The sequence below is a fragment of the Microcaecilia unicolor genome, chromosome 2 (genome assembly GCF_901765095.1).
Source record: "Microcaecilia unicolor chromosome 2, aMicUni1.1, whole genome shotgun sequence".
Lineage (NCBI taxonomy): Eukaryota > Metazoa > Chordata > Amphibia > Gymnophiona > Siphonopidae > Microcaecilia > Microcaecilia unicolor.
The window spans coordinates 658,550,746-658,568,609 of record NC_044032.1 but is presented as its reverse complement, the minus strand read 5'-3'; the positions used below and the strand labels follow the sequence as shown (position 1 = coordinate 658,568,609).

General features: G+C 44.5%; 1 protein-coding gene across 1 annotated transcript in view; it reads left to right on the top strand.

Annotated features, from left to right (window-relative positions):
• The window catches only part of SYNPO2 (synaptopodin 2), a 232,752-nt gene that overhangs the window by 110,820 nt on the left and 104,068 nt on the right, over positions 1 to 17,864 (top strand). The window contains exon 3 of the mRNA XM_030191795.1: positions 15,481 to 16,214. Within this exon, the coding sequence (XP_030047655.1) occupies positions 15,481 to 16,214 (734 nt within the window). The remainder of the gene's footprint in view (positions 1 to 15,480; positions 16,215 to 17,864) is intronic.

The following is a 17,864-nucleotide window of genomic DNA, read 5'->3' as shown; positions in this document are numbered from 1 at the left end:
TAAAACCACTTTGATTGTAACCACAGAAAGGCAGAATATCAAGTCCCATCCCCTTGCCCTTTCACCTTAAATCTTCTACAGAAGTTTGTCTTGTGAGGCCTTTCCTGATTTATTGAAGGTACCAAAATCTTTATTTGATAGCACATCTGTGGTGATATGACCTCCCTGCTTAGTGAAGCCAGATTCTGTCTCCAAAAACATTGCAACTGTTACAAAAATAAAAAATCCAAAATCAAGCAAAGAAAACCTTAACAGAGTGTAGCTCCTATAGAAAAGACAACCTAGTCACTGTTAATTCAGGTGAAGAAGAGCTTGAAATGTGCTTAGTCTTTGTTTCACTCATTTCTCCAACATACTACTACTACTACTTGACATTTCTAAAGCGCTACCAGGGTGACGCAGCGCTGTACAATTTAACATAGAAGGACAGTCCCTGCTCAAGGAGCTTACAATCTAAAAGACAATCTAAAAGACAGGTGTACAATCTAAAAACAAGTATAGAGTATAGAGTCCGTCTGATAGGAATACTATAATTCACAAAGGTTAGGTGCCGAAAGCAACATTGAAGAGGTGAGTTTTAAGCAGAGATTTGAAAATGGGTAGGGAGGGGGCTTGGCGTAGGGGTTGAGGAAGATTGTTCCAGGCAAAGGGTGAGGCAAGGGAGAATGAGCGGAGCCTGGAGTTGGCAGTGGTGGAGAAGGGAACTGAGAGGAGGGATTTGTCCTGTGAGCGGAGGTTACGGGTGAGAACATAGGGGGAGATGAGGGAGGAGAGGTAGTGAGGAGCCGCAGACCGGGTGCATTTGTAGGTAAGGAGGAGAATCTTGAATTGTATGCGGTATCTGATCGGAAGCCAGTGAAGTGACTTGAAGAGAGGGGTGATGTGAGTATATCGGTTCTGGCGGAATATTAGACGTGCGGCAGCGTTCTGAACGGATTGAAGGGGGGATAGATGGCTAAGTGGAAGGCCGGTGAGGAGTAAGTTGCAGTAATCAAGGCGAGAGGTAATGGGAGCGTGGACGAGAGTTCGGGTGGTGTGCTCGGATAGGAAAGGGCGAATTTTGCTGATGTTGAAGAGGAAGAAGCGACAGGTCTTGGCAGTCTGCTGGATATGCGCAGAGAAGGAGAGGGAGGAGTCGAAGATGACTCCGAGGTTGCGTGCAGATGGGACGGGGAGGATGAGGGTGTTATCAACTGAGATGGAGAGTGGAGGAAGAGGAGAGGTGGGTTTAGGTGGAAAGACGAGGAGCTCGGTTTTGGACATGTTCAGCTTCAGGTGGCGGTTGGACATCCAGGCAGCAATGTCGGATAAGCAGGCCGATACCTTGGCCTGGGTCTCCGCGGTGATGTCGGGTGTGGAGAGATATAGCTGGGTGTCATCAGCATAAAGATGATACTGAAAACCATGAGATGAGATCAGTGAGCCTAGGGAGGAGGTGTAGATTGAGAAGAGAAGGGGTCCAAGGACAGATCCCTGGGGAACTCCAACAGATAGTGGGATGGGAGTGGAGGAAGATCCATGAGAGTGTACTCTGAAGGTGCGGTGGGAGAGATAAGAGGAGAACCAGGAGAGTACAGAGCCCTGGAACCCAAAGGAAGACAATGTGGCAAGAAGTAGATCATGATTGACAGTGTCAAACGCAGCGGACAGATCGAGGAGGATGAGGATGGAATAGTGGCCTCTGGATTTGGCGAGGAGCAGGTCGTTGCAGACTTTAGAGAGTGCTGTTTCTGTCGAGTGTAGAGGGCGAAAGCCGGATTGAAGTGGATCTAAGATGGCATGAGAGGAGAGAAAATCAAGGCAGCGACTGTGAACGGCGCGCTCAAGTATTTTGGAGAGGAAGGGGAGGAGGGAGATGGGGCGGTAGTTGGAGGGGCAGGTAGGGTCAAGTGATGGGTTTTTTAGGAGAGGTGTGACTACGGCGTGCTTGAAGGTGTCAGGGACAGTTGCAGTGGAGAGAGAAAGGTTAAGGATGCAACAGATGGAGGGGGTGACAGTATGGGAGATGGTGTTAAGTAGGTTGGTGGGGATGGGATCGAAGGAACAGGTGGTGCATTTCGAGGAGGAAAGAAGGCGGGAGGTTTCATCCTCGGTGATCTCAGGAAAGGAGGAGAAAGAGGCAATGGTTGGTTGGTTGTTGGATAGGTCTACAGGCTGAGGAGGAGGTGGCTTGGTAATGAACTCAAGGTTGATTTTTTGTACCTTGTCGCGGAAGTAGTCAGCTAGTGATTGAGGAGAGAGTGAGGGGGGAGTTGGAGCGGGGGGCACTTTGAGGAGGGAGTTAAGGGTGGTGAAGAGACGACGAGGGTTGGAGCTGAGAGAATTGGTCAATTGGTGTAATAGTCCTGTTTTGCAAGGAATAGGGAGGAATGGAAAGAGGATAGCATGAAGGCGTTCAGCGGATCGGGTGCAGGAGCGAAGGTAGCGGATGCAAGGGGTCAGCCAAGGCTGGGGACTAGAACGCTTCGTGGGACGGGAAGTGGATGGAGCGAGGGTGTCCAAAGCAGAGGAGAGAGCGGCATTGTAGGCGGAGACCGCTTTGTCTGCCGTCTCGGAGGACATGATGGAGGGGAGGAGGTTAGAGATACTAGAGGATAGAGTGGGGGCGTCAATAGCCTGGAGATTCCTGGAGGTGGTAGTTAAAGTTGGACGGGGCGGAGGGGGTGGGGGTGAAGAAGTGAAAGAGATTCAAATCAATTCTTGTATACCGCTAATATTCCCTTTCCAGGGTTCAGTGCGGTTTACATTCTAGGCGAGACAAAAGCCAATAATGTTAGTGTGAGGTATGAGAACAATTAGAGACCATTGGTGTAATGCATGAGACCAAAAACCTTATAGGAAAGGATAATGGATGATACTAGGAGGTAGAAGTCATGATGGATTGTATGAAGCAGTCTTTGGGAAGAGAAAGAGATCATGATGAAATATGGTGGTTGGGAGGTGGGGATAGTGCTGGGCAGACTTATACGGTCTGTGCCAGAGCCGGTGGTGGGAGACAGGGATAGTGCTGGGCAGACTTATACGGTCTGTGCCAGAGCCGGTGGTGGGAGGCGGGACTGGTGGTTGGGAGGCGGGGATAGTGCTGGGCAGACTTATACGGTCTGTGCCCTGAAGAGCATAGGTACAAATCAAAGTAGGGTATACACAAAAAGTAGCACATATGAGTTATCTTGTTGGGCAGACTGGATGGACCGTGCAGGTCTTTTTCTGCTGTCATCTACTATGTTACTATGTATGATGAAATATGTCAATCCTCTCAGGCTATCTGATATTATCCCGAAATTTCATTTCTAAAAGAAGAAGCAACACCCTAATAAATGTTCTGTGATTTACATTTGTGAGCTTCTCTAGCTGACTGAAGAATGTTAACCTGCAAAATCATTTTGTCTGTAGGGTCCTGCAACATCACTTCCTCCTTTTTTCTTTTCCCTTGATCCTTGCTATTGGTACGATTGTGGTTTTCTATGAGTTTTAAATTGTACATTGCCTAGTCTTGGCCAGTACAAATTTTGGCAATAAATCAAACACGAATAAACATGTGGATTCTCAGAAAAAAAAGTCATTGCAACTGATACCACATCACAGCAAATTGCTGTCAAAAACTAAACTCAGTAATCTACTGTTTGTTTCTAAGTTTACAGCTTCAATTTACAACCCTGTTCTCACTCCTGTTCTTAGTAATCTCAATATATTAATTCCTTCAGTGCTTGCTGAGCTTGATCTGCCCCTTTCTTTAGGTATCTTCCCTCCAGTGACTTCCTGGCAGGTTGCCAACCAGAACCTTTTGTCACTGACCTGGAACCTTTGGAACCGGAAGTACAAGGAGGAACCCTTAGACAATTACCACATTCCTTCTATTACAGTGCAATTTATTAGTTCTATTCTGAAGAAACCTTCTCATCCTTCTTTTGAGCAATCAGTTCTTCAGTTTTCTCATTAATAATTCCTTATCAGATTCCTTGCATTTAATGCTAGCATTCCCCAAAATTATGGCCTGGATCCTTTGTTGTTTTCTATTATTTTTCATGTCTTTGTTTCTTCAGTCTCTTCACACAGGTACTCCTACTTCTCCAATAAAGAAGAAATACAGATGAACTTCTTATCTTCTGCATCCTCTCCTCCAAATTGCCCTGGATGTGCTCTTACTAAATGCATCTAGGGTGATGGTGATCTTTTCCATAGCAAATCCTTGCTCCTCTTGGATTTGTTTCTGTTAGAGAATAGAGGTTTTGCTCTTCACTTGGCAAGGAATCTAGGTATTATCATTAACTCTGTTCTGCTCTTTTCTATCCTCGACTCTGATTCTATTAATTGCTTTAGGAAGAGATTTTATAAAGGGTACATGGATTACACACAAGTAGAAATGACACATGCACACCTCAACAGCAGGTTATGTGGTGCACTTGATTTTCTAAAGGCCAGTACTATGCATGTACATTGAGTGATATGCATGTCTCAGGTCACATGGAATGGAGGCCTGCTCCACATGGGGGCTGATTATGTACTGGGTGTCACACATAAGAACGCACAGACTACTTATTTTATAACATCGATATGTCTTTCAATATGGACTTACATTACGTCAAGCAAGGTGTTATGGACCAAGAAAGGGATCTGGGTGTCGTCGTCGATAATACACTGAAACCTTCTGCTCAGTGTGCTGCTGCGGCTAGGAAAGCAAATAAAATGTTGGGTATTATTAGGAAAGGTATGGAAAACAGGTGTGAGGATGTTATAATGCCGTTGTATTGCTCCATGGTGCGACCGCACCTTGAGTATTGTGTTCAATTCTGGTTGCCGCATCTCAAGAAAGATATAGTAGAATTGAAAAAAGTGCAGCGAAGGGCGACTAAAATGAAATGATAGCAGGGATGGGATGAGTTCCCTAGGAAGAAAGATTAAGGAGGCTAGGGCTATTCAGCTTGGAGAAGAGACGGCTGAGGGGAGACATGATAGAGGTATATAAAATAATGAGTGGAGTGGAACAGGTGGATGTGAAGCGTCTGTTCACGCTTTCCAAAAATACTAGGACTAGGGGGCATGCGATGAAACTGTAGTGTAGTAAATTTAAAAAAAATTGGAGAAAATGTTTCTTCACCCAATGCATAATTAAATTCTAGAATTCGTTGCCGGAGAACGTGGTGAAGGCGGTTAGCTTGGAAGAGTTTAAAAAGGGGTTAGACGGTTTCCTAAAGGACAAGTCCATAAACCGCTACTAAATGGACTTGGGAAAAATCCATAATTACGGGAATAACATGTATAGAATGTTTGTACGTTTGGGAAGCTTGCCAGGTGCCCTTGGCCTGGATTGGCCACTGTCGTGGACAGGATGCTGGGCTCGATGGACCCTTGGTCTTTTCCCAGTGTGACATTACTTATGTACATTTTTACACCTGATACAAATTAGACCTAACACAGGAGCAACTCATCATTTGGGCCCTGGTGCTTGGATTACTTGTTGGTGCTGGAGATTTCCTTGCAAGTTAGTGGTCAGTCAGTGTTGCTGTTTCTACTTATGTCTTCTCACACTCCTTTTAGTTTCCGTTTTTACTCCACTAACCTCTTCCCCCCCCCCCCCCCCCCCCCACACACACACTTTCTGTTCTCTGCTCTTCTTTCTCTTTCTGCTGATCTTTGCCTTTTGCCTCTGTATCTGTCTGATGTTTCTGTCTCTCTACCAGTCTGTTTTCCTTCTCTGTCTCTAGGTATGCTTTGGCTCCTTTGCCTCTGTGCCTCTTGTTGAGGTTTTGGGTGTGTTTCTGTAAGCATCTTTTTTGTGTATGCTGATGCTAGATAGGCTTTCTCCAGTGTGTACAGTGGTTTCTATGTGCTCTGGCTTTGAAGAAGGAGAGACAACGGATGAGAAGGCAATCTCTGCATGGGGTCTATAGGCTTGGGACCCAGTTTGTAGGCCATCTGAGGAGCAATATCTCCGCAGGTTTAGATTTGATAAGGGGCCATACTATACCTATGCCACCTGTTAGAAGGTCAGATGCAGTCTGCAACTTGGAGAGGACACACCGTACCACTGCAGTTAAAGATCACAACAGCTTTTATCTTCTTAGGTACAGGCAGATTCCAGACCTCCTTGAAGGCCATAGAAGGCATAAGCCAGTCCCACCTCACTCTGCATTGTTCATTTTCTGAATGTTTTCTCAGGAGAATAGTCAGTATCCCCCTAATTCTATAAACTTGTGTGCAGTAATTAGCAGTTATGCACATTCTGCAGGATCCTGCTTAGTACTTATATGTCTGGATTATAGAATACTAACAGTCTAGTATAAGCATTTATGCCAGCCATTTAGTTAGTGTAGGTGCTTGGGCCTAAGGTTAGCATGCAACTGTACAATTATGCTATTAGAACCCAGGTCTCACCCCTTACTAGCTCAGGTCCGCAACTACCCAGAGCCAGGTAACAGGGAAAACTTATTTCTTTCAAATGCTCTATTCTCGTCTCCACTCAGCTCACCATTCATTCAGTCATAGGTTCTACCATTTGAGCTTGGGAGTGGATCCATATTCCAGAATAGAGATCTGGGGATTTGACAATACCAAAAAGAACTTTGGAGTACTGTTTTTCTCAGGCTGGGAGCACCCGCTCTCCTATTTTACCAAATAAACACGCTGTACTCAAGTAGTTTTATCAAAACCAACATCAGCTTTACTAGAACTTCTGCAACCAGCAGTCATTACTCCAACTCTTTCTATACACAGTTTTATTCAAGATCAGTTGTGACAATCTTGACCTCTCTTCCTGCTTCTCAAGGTAATTCACAGCCGTATGTATTTACATCCCTCCTTTACCCAACCTTTCGTCTTAGTAATAAATCCAAGGCTGTTTTCACTACGCCTGGTTTCCACTCCAAATCCTTGCAGGCACAGACCCTTTTGGCTGTCTGTCTTCCAGCAGTGCACCTCTCAGGGCTACAGTCCGGCCTTAGGCACCCCCTGTTTTGATCCCTCTTCCAGACTGGACTCCCATTGTCCACCTGCAGCTCACATTCCTTCTCTATTGCCACTTATGGAGAAGCAACATCTCCTATATCCAGCCTATATTTATTTCTTGCACTCCAGGACCTCCTAATACCCCGAAAGGTCCTGGCGGGGGTATAGGCAACCAAAGACCTTGTGTAGCTCCTTACAACTTCTTTTATTCAACCCAAACTCCACCCCTGCTGTCACTCTCCACAGGGTAACAATTTCTCTCTGCAACTTAACACCACTCCCTTGGGCTGGGCTTCCTCCCACCAAGGGACATCCCAACTCTCCAGCCCACTGGCAGGGACCTCCCTTCTCCCAGGGCCCTGGAAAGGTCTAACACTGCTTGTTTCAGTAATACTCATACCATAGGGTATTGCATTAGTATGCTATAACAGCAGTTACACACACAACTGCCATTATAGAGTTTGTGCATAGCACACATCATCTCAGCGTCTTTTGGTGACCTTTCGAGAACTATGACTTATTTTGCTTTCCCAGAGGAAGAAGAGCAGGGACAGCTAACAAGGCAGAATGTTTTTGAGCTTCCTCAGTTTCGGGCAATAGATTGCACACACATTACAATCAGAGGGTGAAAGCAGCTACAGAAACAGCAAAGCCTTTCATTCTGTCAATCTGCAGGTGGTCTGCAACACCACAGACCTCATAGCTGAGCATGCTCACACTTCCCAAGCTCCTGCCACGATGCACATATTCAGAAACAGTGTGGCAAACATTACTACTTTGAGAGTGGCAAAATCACTGGCGAAGAACTTCTAGTGAGATAATTAGATTTGCTGATGACACAAAGTTATTCAAAGTTGTTAATTCGCAAGAGGATTGTGAAAAATTACAAGAGGACCTTATGAGACTGGGAGACTGGGCATCCAAATGGCAGATGATGTTTAATGTCAGCAAGTGCAGAGTGATGCATGTGGGAAAGAGGAACCTGAACTATAGCTACATCATGTAAGGTTCCACATTAGGAGTCACTGACCAGGAAAGGGATCTAGGTGTCATCGTTGATGATATGTTGAAGCCCTCTGCTCAGTGTGCAGCAGCGGCTAAGAAAGCAAATTAAATGTTAAGTATTATTAGGAAAGGAATGGAAAACAAAATAAGGATGTTATAATGCCTTTGTATCGCTCGATGGTGTGACCGCACCTCAAATATTGTGTGCAATTCTGGTCACCACATCTCAAAAAAAAGATATAGTGGAATTAGAAAAAGTACAGAAAAGGGTGACAAAAATTATAAAGGGGATGGGACAACTTCCCTATGAGAAAAGGCTAAAGCGGCTAGGGCTCTTCAGCTTGGAGAAAAGGCGGCTGAGGGGAGATATGATAGAGGTCTGTAAAATAATGAGTGGAATGGAACAGCTAGATGTAAATCGCTTGTTTACTGTTTCCAAAAATACTAGGACTAGGGAACACGCAAAGAAGCTACAAAGTAGTAAATTTAAAATAAATTGGAGAAAATATTTTTTCACTCAACGTGTAATTAAACTCTGGAATTCATTGCCAGAGAATGTAGTAAAAGCAGTTAGCAGGGTTTAAAAAAGGTTTGGATGGCTTCCTAAAGGAAAAGTCCATGGACCATTATTAAAATGGATTTGGGAAAAATCCACTGCTTATTTCTAGGGTAAGCAGCATAACATGTATTGTACTGTTTTGGGATCTTGCCAGGTACTTGGTGAAAAACAAGATGCTGATGACTTTGGTGCTGAAAATTGGGTTGTTTCAGTTCTTCCTACCATCTTGAATGAGCTTGCACCTCGTGACATTTTCAATGCTGACGAAAATGGTCTCTACTGGCGTGCGATTCCTGATGGAACACTTGCATTCAAACAAGCCGAAACTACAGGAAGTAAAACGTCAAAGGACCGACTGACGATCCTCCTTTGCTGCAATATGGATGGGAGTGAGAAGTTGGAACCACTTGTCATTGGAAAAAGCAAACAGCCCCGTTGCTTCAAGAATGTTAAGCGACTTCCTGTGTCATACGAGGCTAACACAAATTCATGGATGACTGGGGAAATTTGGAAGCAGTGGCTAAAGAAGTTAGACACTAGAATGTGGGCACAAAAGCGTCAGATTTTGTTGCTTTGTGATAATTGTGCTGCACACAGTGATGATGTCAGGCTGTCTAACGTCAAGGTGGTCTTCCTGCCACCAAACACTACCTCTCTGATCCAACCTATGGATCAGGGCATAATAGCCAATTTAAAAAAATATTATCGGCCTCTTGTGCTACGCCATCTGATGAGCGTTATGGATGATCAGACTGGCAAGGATAAACGTGCTGTTGAACTGGCTCGTAGTCTATCACTGTTGGATTCCCTACATATGCAGAAAGAAGCCTGGAATCATGTTACACAGGCAACCATTGTGAACTGCTACAAGTGGGCAAGCTTTGTTAAGGATGTGGAGAGGGACGAAACAGATGCAGCTGTTGCAAACGTGTCTTCCTGGAGGTAACTCCTACAGTAGACGTCTGTCTCCCTCTCCTTCTAGGAGTATGTGTATGCTCACTTCTTCATGCCTCATTCCATCATGGACCTCCATGGAAGCCTTTTCTTCTGTCATGCAGGCAATGGAGATTCTAGTAGGTGAAGCACATATATATATATATATATATATATATATATATATAGTAAAAGGGGGGTCCGCTTCCTCCTCTTGGTTGGAGCTAGAAAGCCTGTGGGGTTCCCAGGGTTCCAGGACAGAATGCTGCTGATACTGGGACTCAGGGACAAAGTATTTTATTATCAAGGCAATTTCATACCAAAAATCATAATATATTCTTCAAAACAAAAGGTACAGCCCTCTTAATACAGTCTTCAAGAGAATAAGGTACAGTCCTCATAAGGTAATCTTCAAAAGAAATAAAGGTACAGTCCCAGTCCCAAAATCCCTCAGCAAACGCTCACCTCCTCAAGACCTCAGGTCTTCTATTAGGGCATTAGCTTTCCCTTCCCCCTCCTTCAGAAGGGTTTAGTAAGAGTTCAGCACACTTCCAATATAGCACAACAGTTCAGAACAAATCTTCATGGACAGTCTTTGCACATCAAACCAATACCACAAATCACCTGCCTTTTCACAGCATAGAGGGAACCCTGTAAGGAGCAGGGTTGGCAGTTTCTCCCACCTCTCAGCACCACGCCCGGTGTGGCCTCCTCCACTGCCTTCACCTTTGAATTCTCCCACTCCATGGTAGCTGGCTCCTCTCCCTTGGGCAGCTCTAGTGGCAGGCTATTTCCTTCCTCCACATACTCCATGGAATCTCTCTCTCCATTCATCTCCCCTCTCTCCTGATGACTGAGAGCCTCCAGGAAATCTGCTCCCTTCTTCTCACAGCTGGGGGGAATTATATACTGATGGTGAAGCCAAGGAAACTGAGCTTCAGCCTTCCCTCTAGTGGGGAAGGGAGTAACAGGCTCACCCTGCCTCAAGCCATTGCTCCCCCTGCTGGGACTGGGAATCAATTCTCTGTAACCTTGGAGGATGTAATGGGTCAGTTCAGCAAGCTGAAGAGTAGTAAATCACCGGGACCTGATGGTATTCATCCCAGAGTATTAATAGAACTAAAAAATGAACTTGCAGAGCTACTGTTAGAAATATGCAATCTGTCCCTAAAATCGAGTGTAATACCGGAAGACTGGAGGGTAGCCAATGTTACTCCGATTTTTAAGAAGGGTTCCAGAGGAGATCCGGGAAATTATAGACCGGTGAGTCTGACGTCGGTGCCGGGCAAGATGGTGGAGGCTATTATTAAGAATAAAATTGCAGAGCATATACAAAAACATGGACTGATGAGACAAAGTCAGCACGGATTTAGTGAAGGGAAGTCTTGCCTCACCAATCTAATGCATTTTTTTGAGGGGGTAAGCAAACATGTGGACAATGGGGAGCCGGTTGATATTGTATATCTGGATTTTCAGAAGGCGTTTGACAAAGTGCCGCATGAAAGACTCCTGAAGAAATTGCAGAGTCATGGAATCGGAGGTAGGGTACTATTATGGATTAAGAACTGGTTGAAAGATAGGAAGCAGAGAGTAGGATTGCGTGGCCAGTATTCTCAGTGGAGGAGGGTAGTTAGTGGGGTCCCGCAGGGGTCTGTGCTGGGTCCGTTGCTTTTTAATGTATTTATAAATGACCTAGAGATGGGAATAACTAGTGAGGTAATTAAATTCGCCGATGACACAAAATTATTCAGGGTCGTCAAGTCGCAGGAGGAATGTGAACGATTACAGGAGGACCTTGCGAGACTGGGAGAATGGGCGTGCAAGTGGCAGATGAAGTTCAATGTTGACAAGTGCAAAGTGATGCATGTGGGTAAGAGGAACCCGAATTATAGCTACGTCTTGCAAGGTTCCACGTTAGGAGTTACGGATCAAGAAAGGGATCTGGGTGTCGTCGTCGATGATACGCTGAAACCTTCTGCTCAGTGTGCTGCTGCGGCTAGGAAAGCGAATAGAATGTTGGGTGTTATTAGGAAGGGTATGGAGTCCAGGTGTGCGGATGTTATAATGCCATTGTATCGCTCCATGGTGCGACCGCACCTGGAGTATTGTGTTCAGTACTGGTCTCCGTATCTCAAAAAAGATATAGTAGAATTGGAAAAGGTACAGCGAAGGGCGACGAAAATGATAGTGGGGATGGGACGACTTTCCTATGAAGAGAGGCTGAGAAGGCTAGGGCTTTTCAGCTTGGAGAAGAGACGGCTGAGGGGAGATATGATAGAAGTGTATAAAATAATGAGTGGAATGGATCGGGTGGATGTGAAGCGACTGTTCACGCTATCCAAAATACTAGGACTAGAGGGCATGAGTTGAAGCTACAGTGTGGTAAATTTAAAACGAATCGGAGAAAATTTTTCTTCACCCAACGTGTAATTAGACTCTGGAATTCGTTGCCGGAGAACGTGGTACGGGCGGTTAGCTTGACGGAGTTTAAAAAGGGGTTAGATAGATTCCTAAAGGACAAGTCCATAGACCGCTATTAAATGGACTTGGAAAAATTCCGCATTTTTAGGTATAACTTGTCTGGAATGTTTTTACGTTTAGGGAGCGTGCCAGGTGCCCTTGACCTGGATTGGCCACTGTCGGTGACAGGATGCTGGGCTAGATGGACCTTTGGTCTTTCCCAGTATGGCACTACTTATGTACTTATGTACTTTTTAGGACTACTCTCCGCACTCATTCTTGCAAGGACTTCTGGGACCCGTAGTTCTGGGCTCAACTGCTTCACTGGGGAATCTCTCTCTCTCTCTCTCTCTCTCTCTCTCTCTCTCTCTCTATATATATATATATATATATGTAAATGAAATAATTTCTGAAAACGTAATAGGAGGGGGGCTGCACTAGAGATCCATGGGAGCTGCCACTGGATTATGTTTACCTATATGCATCACTTTGCACTTATGTACCTTAAATTTCATCCAGCTCCCCCCCCCCCCCCCCCACCCAGTCTTCCTGCATTGCATTTCATAACTTTGAATAAGTATATGTCACCTGTAACTATAACTAATTTCTCCTGTTCCCAGATCATTTACATAGATGTTAAAAAGCATTGGTCCCAGTACACAGCACTATTTAGTCTTCTCCATAGAGAAAACTGATCATTTAGTCATGTTCTCTATTGCTTATCTTTTAACCAATTTCTAATCCACAGCAAGGCATTGCATCCTATGCCAGGACTTAATTTTATCAGGAGTCTCTCCTGAGAGATTTTATCAAACACCTTTTGAAAGTCCAGCTCACTCTTATCCACATGTTTATTAACACTTAAAAAAAAAACCTCTAATGGCTCCTGTTGCACTGATACCACTACTGTTAGGGTCTTTTTCTCTTAGTTCCTTCCATTTGGCATGCTCGATTATTTTCAGTGAGAAATCGAGCATGGTCCATAGCAAGCTCTCCTCTGTATAATGCCTTACAAAATTTGAACATGTTCTATTTAGGATCTCTTTCAGTTGTAATAGAGGTATTGTTTTAAGATCAGATTGGTAGGTCTTTGCCTTACCCTGATTATTGATATGAATGTAACATTTGTTTATGTATTTTGGGGTCAATTCTATGAGGAATGACTTAGTTTTATGTGACAGGAATATGCATAAATGACCTTTTGTAGATTACCATCGTGTGGAAAAGTAGCAGTGTTTTGCTGGTGCATGCACATGGGTGAATTTTGGGCACAGCACGCTGTTCTGGTTAACATCTAGGCGCAGGTATTTACATATAAGGTTGGTGCTATTGGTCATGCCAGAAACATCAGCAAGTTTTCTGCCACTTGCACTAGGATTCTATAAAGAAAAGGAGGCACTTACTTTTCTTTATAGAATAAGCATGAAATAGGTGCCTGCCTGCCCTCTTATCCTATGCACCCAGTTGTAAAATTACCCTCTATAGACTACATTCTATATATGGGGCAAGAAAATTCCACACTGAAAAAAAATACACCTAGGCGAATTCTAGGAGAGGGAGGAGTCGAAGATGACTCCAAGGTTGCAGGCAGATGAGACGGGGAGGATGAGGGTGTTATCAACTGAGAGAGAAAGTGGAGGAAGAGGAGAAGTGGGTTTTGGTGGAAAGACGATGAGCTCGGTCTTGGACATGTTCAGTTTCAGGTGGCGGTTGGACATCCAGGCAGCAATGTCGGATAAGCAGGCCGATAACTTTGCCTGGGTCTCCGCAGTGATGTCTGGTGTGGAGAGATACAGCTGGGTGTCATCAGCATAGAGATGATACTGGAAACCATGAGATGAGATCAGGGAGCCCAGGGAAGAGGTGTAGATTGAGAAGAGAAGGGGTCCAAGGACAGATCCCTGGGGAACTCCAACAGATAGTGGGATGGGAGTGGAGGAAGATCCATGAGAGTGTACTCTGAAGGTGCGGTGGGAGAGATAAGAGGAGAACCAGGAAAGGACAGAGCCTTGGAACCCAAAAGAGGACAGTGTGGCAAGAAGTAAATCATGATTGACAGTGTCAAAAGCAGCGGATAGATCAAGGAGGATGAGATTCTACATAATAAATAGAAATAAATCAAAACACAGAAAAGAAAAAAGATGATGCATTTTTTATTGGACTAATAATACATTTTTCAATTAGCTTTCAAAGGTAAACCTTCTTCTTCAGATCAGAAATGAGCAAATGTTGACAAATATCAGAATATATAAGTGAAACATAAGCATTCCAATGACACAGGAATGCTTTTGTGTTTCACTTATATATTCTGATATTTGTCAACATTTGCTCATTTCTGATCTGAAGAAGAAGGTTTACCTTTGAAGCTAATTGAAAAATGTATTATTAGTCCAATAAAAAAGGTATCATGTTATTTTCTTTTCTGTTTTGATTTATCTCTATTACCTTTAAAAGTGGACTATTTATTTACTTAATTTCACTTGTATCCCACATTTTCCCACCTATTTGCAGGCTCAATGTGGCTTACAAAGACCTGTTGTAGCATTGCCATACAGGATGAAGTATACATTTGGTGTTACAAAGAAGTTAAGGAAGACAAGAGGAATTAATCAAGTAGTTGAAGAAAGATACATTCTGCCTAGAGTTGAGAGGGTGTTGTGTTATGTTTAGCTATGGGTTCTCATGGTAGGCTTTGTCAAAGAGGTAAGTCTTCAGTGATTTGCGGAAGTTAGTTAATTCGCTAATCGTTCTTATGTGAATTGGAAGTGTGTTCCACAACTGTGTACCCATATAAAAAAAGCTAGTCACATGAGTTAGTTTGTATTTTAACATGGCTACTCAAGATTCTAGATAAAATGGGCCTTCAGATTTATCTGTAAGTACCACCTCCTCTGTCCTCTGTTGTGTATCTTAATCTAATACAAGACAAGACCAAGTCACATTACTCTGCAAGTTGTTTGGAGAAGGGCCCTTTCCACCATGTGACACTATGAAAGGTACAGAACTGTCCATGCTGATAGTAGTCCTCAGCTGAAAGTTGGATCAAGTAGCAAAGGCAGTTCTTTGAATAAGCCCAGTGCCAAGATTACTATATTAGAATATTTTTAAAACATTATTCAGGATTTTTTTTCACTATTGCATCAGCTGCTGACTGACCAGTGCTAACCTTCTGTCTTCTAATGAAATTATTCTTCTGTGCTCTGTAAAAGGGGATTTGGCTTGTATGTTCACCTTTTCCTGGCCTTGCTACCCAGAAGGAAGTGATGTTTTCCCTGCTCCCATAGCTGCTCTGTTTCTTAGGTCCCTGACACAAATTAGCGTAGTTAATGGTCAGAGACATTGTACTCACTACAGAATCCATCTAGAGTCAGTAATTGTTGGGCAGACTGGATGAACCGTGCAGGTCTTTTTCTGCCGTCATCTACTATGTTACTATGTAATTGTGCGGTAGGTTGTAAGGCACAGAGGATGAGCCCATTTGGTACCGATGCTTGGTACAGACTTACAAAACCTGCAGAAGCAAGCAGGAAAGGTTCCCTTTGACACATTTTTTTCTCTTTTTATTATCATTTTCACAGATTAGCCAGTGGAATAAATGGGGCTCCTTTTCCTGGCACAGAGGCCAGAACCTATAAGACTGTGGACAGAGAGGATTACAAGATGAGTGGCACGCTGGAAAGAAAGCCTCATCTAGAAACAGCTTCCAGAGGCACATCCATCTCTGAGCCCAGGGACCCTGTGTGCAGTGGAGAGACAGAGAGTGGGACTGGCCTTCACAGGTCAAGACAAGTACAGAAGGTGACAGAGGGCTATACAATTACACCTAAAGTTATCAAAACTCCCAAGGCAGAGGCTTCTGTCCATGGGGTGGGCACTGTGGTGAACCTTCAAGTGGACTTCGCACATGATGGAGAGAAAAGCGTCAGTTCTCCTGCTGTCACCCTGTCAGGAGCTGGGCCCAGTCTGCACCCCACAGAGAGTGACTCTGCTCAGAAAACTTTTCGGCTCTTGCCAGATGTTACTGACAAAGGGGCAACAGTGGTTCCTGTTAGAATGGAGGCTGAGGTGCCATCTCAGCCCCGAGTGCAAGTGATCCTGGGCCGTTCAGATAGGGACAAGGAAGTGTCCTGGGCTCTGCCTGCCAAGGGGAGTGCTGAATCTCAAGTGGAAAGAGGCGGGGGACAGGCACAAGCACCTCCTCCAGAAACCCCCTCTGCAGTGTGCTCAGAAGACAGAGAGCAGGAGAAAGGAGACCAGCTGCGCTCAGCCAGGGATTCCAGCAGACCTCACAAGCACAGAGCCAGACACGCAAGTAAGTGTTTCCATCAAGGCAATGCTGAAACCTGCCTGGGGGGCGTATTTTCAAAGCACTTAGACCTAACCTACAGAACTTTGTGCTTTGAAAATGAGCCCCACTGTGTACCAGTTTTGCTGTCTTTTGTCCTCTAGGATTTTGTGTATTTTACTCATCTGTTTTTGCTGTTCTCTATATTCCTTTAAGAATCCGAGGGCACAATGTAAAATAAATAATAGCTTGCCTTCACATTTGCCCTTTGTTTTTTAATTGACAGTTTTGTCTATGGCAAAGTAGAGTGTATAATGAATCAAAGTTTCAAGGAAGGCTTGGCAGAGGATTTTCTAAACAATAGTGGGAAAGCTCTGAACAAGTTTGTACAATAAGAGCCTCCAAAAGCCAATGTGTTCTTGGGCCCTTAACCTGGGTCTCTGTGCTATGCTGAGTTATAAGTAGCCCAGAGGAGGGGAGGACAGCTGCTTGACAGACACCAGCATGTGCAAAGATAGTGGGTTACCTGATCGCTGCAGGCTTCAGAGCTGTGGACCGACTTCACTGTTTGCCCATATTAGTTTGATCACAGGCTTTTGGACTCTCCTTTAGTGAATTGTCTTGTCCCTCTGGATTTATTGTTGTGCTGCTGGTTTTCACTTCAGGCAGAGTGGGGATGGGGGACAGAGGACCAAAGGTCTGTTTTTCCCTACCAATCTCTACTGCTGGTCCTGGTGAAAGCAAAGCAGGGTTCTTGTCAGACTCTGATACCTTGTATAAGACCAAGGTAAGATTTATCCAGAGACCACAAAGATTATCTAAAAAGGAACCATGCCTGTGTCATTTGAACCCAGGAAAGCCTGGAGCTTGGGCTGCCAGTACCACTGCAGGGTTTGAAGGTGGAGGGAGTCCAAACTCCGAGGCTCTTTCTAATCAGCAGTTGGGGGTTCTGAGAGCTAGAGGAAAGTGTCCCGGCTGAACAGAGATTCAGGCACTGTCCGAGCTCTCCACAGCCTGCTGGCCATCCTTCAGAGCTCCTCTGCAGCTTCACGTAGATAAAGGATAGCTTTGATCACATCACAGATCAGACTGATAGAATGGTAGGATAAATGCACTCTTTCTGGGATGCTTTTGCACTGTGCAATCTCTGATATATGAAATACCATATAGGAAACATTTTAGTTCTAATTTGGGAATAGATCTAAGTTTATTCAGAAGTACACTGGGCTGTGAAAGGAGCCTTCTTGGCACTTGCTGTCCTGCAGCTCCTTAGTACCAGTGTATAACGTCAGAATAATAAGCCTTGGCAGGTAGAAAGATTCCCCTGCCGGGTTCACTTGGGACTTACACAGTATCTGTAAGAATCAGCTTCAACTCGACAACACATAAGAGTTAGGGGCAGGGGAGAAATAGTTCTCAGGAAGAGAATCAGAGCTTGTGCACAGTCTGCAGGCTACTCTTTCTGTGTTTAACTGTTCATCACTGAACCTCTCTCATGAAAATGGGAGAACCCTCTGCAGCTCGCCCCGTCCCCTTTGCAGCATACTTGTAGCTGTGACAGGCAGAAGTCAGTGCAGCTGGTCTGTGGCTGCTGCAGGATGAATCTTCAGTTGTGGAAATGCTCCAACCTGCTACCTTCCACCTTTCAAATCTGCCTTCTGTTCCCTGGGGCTCTGC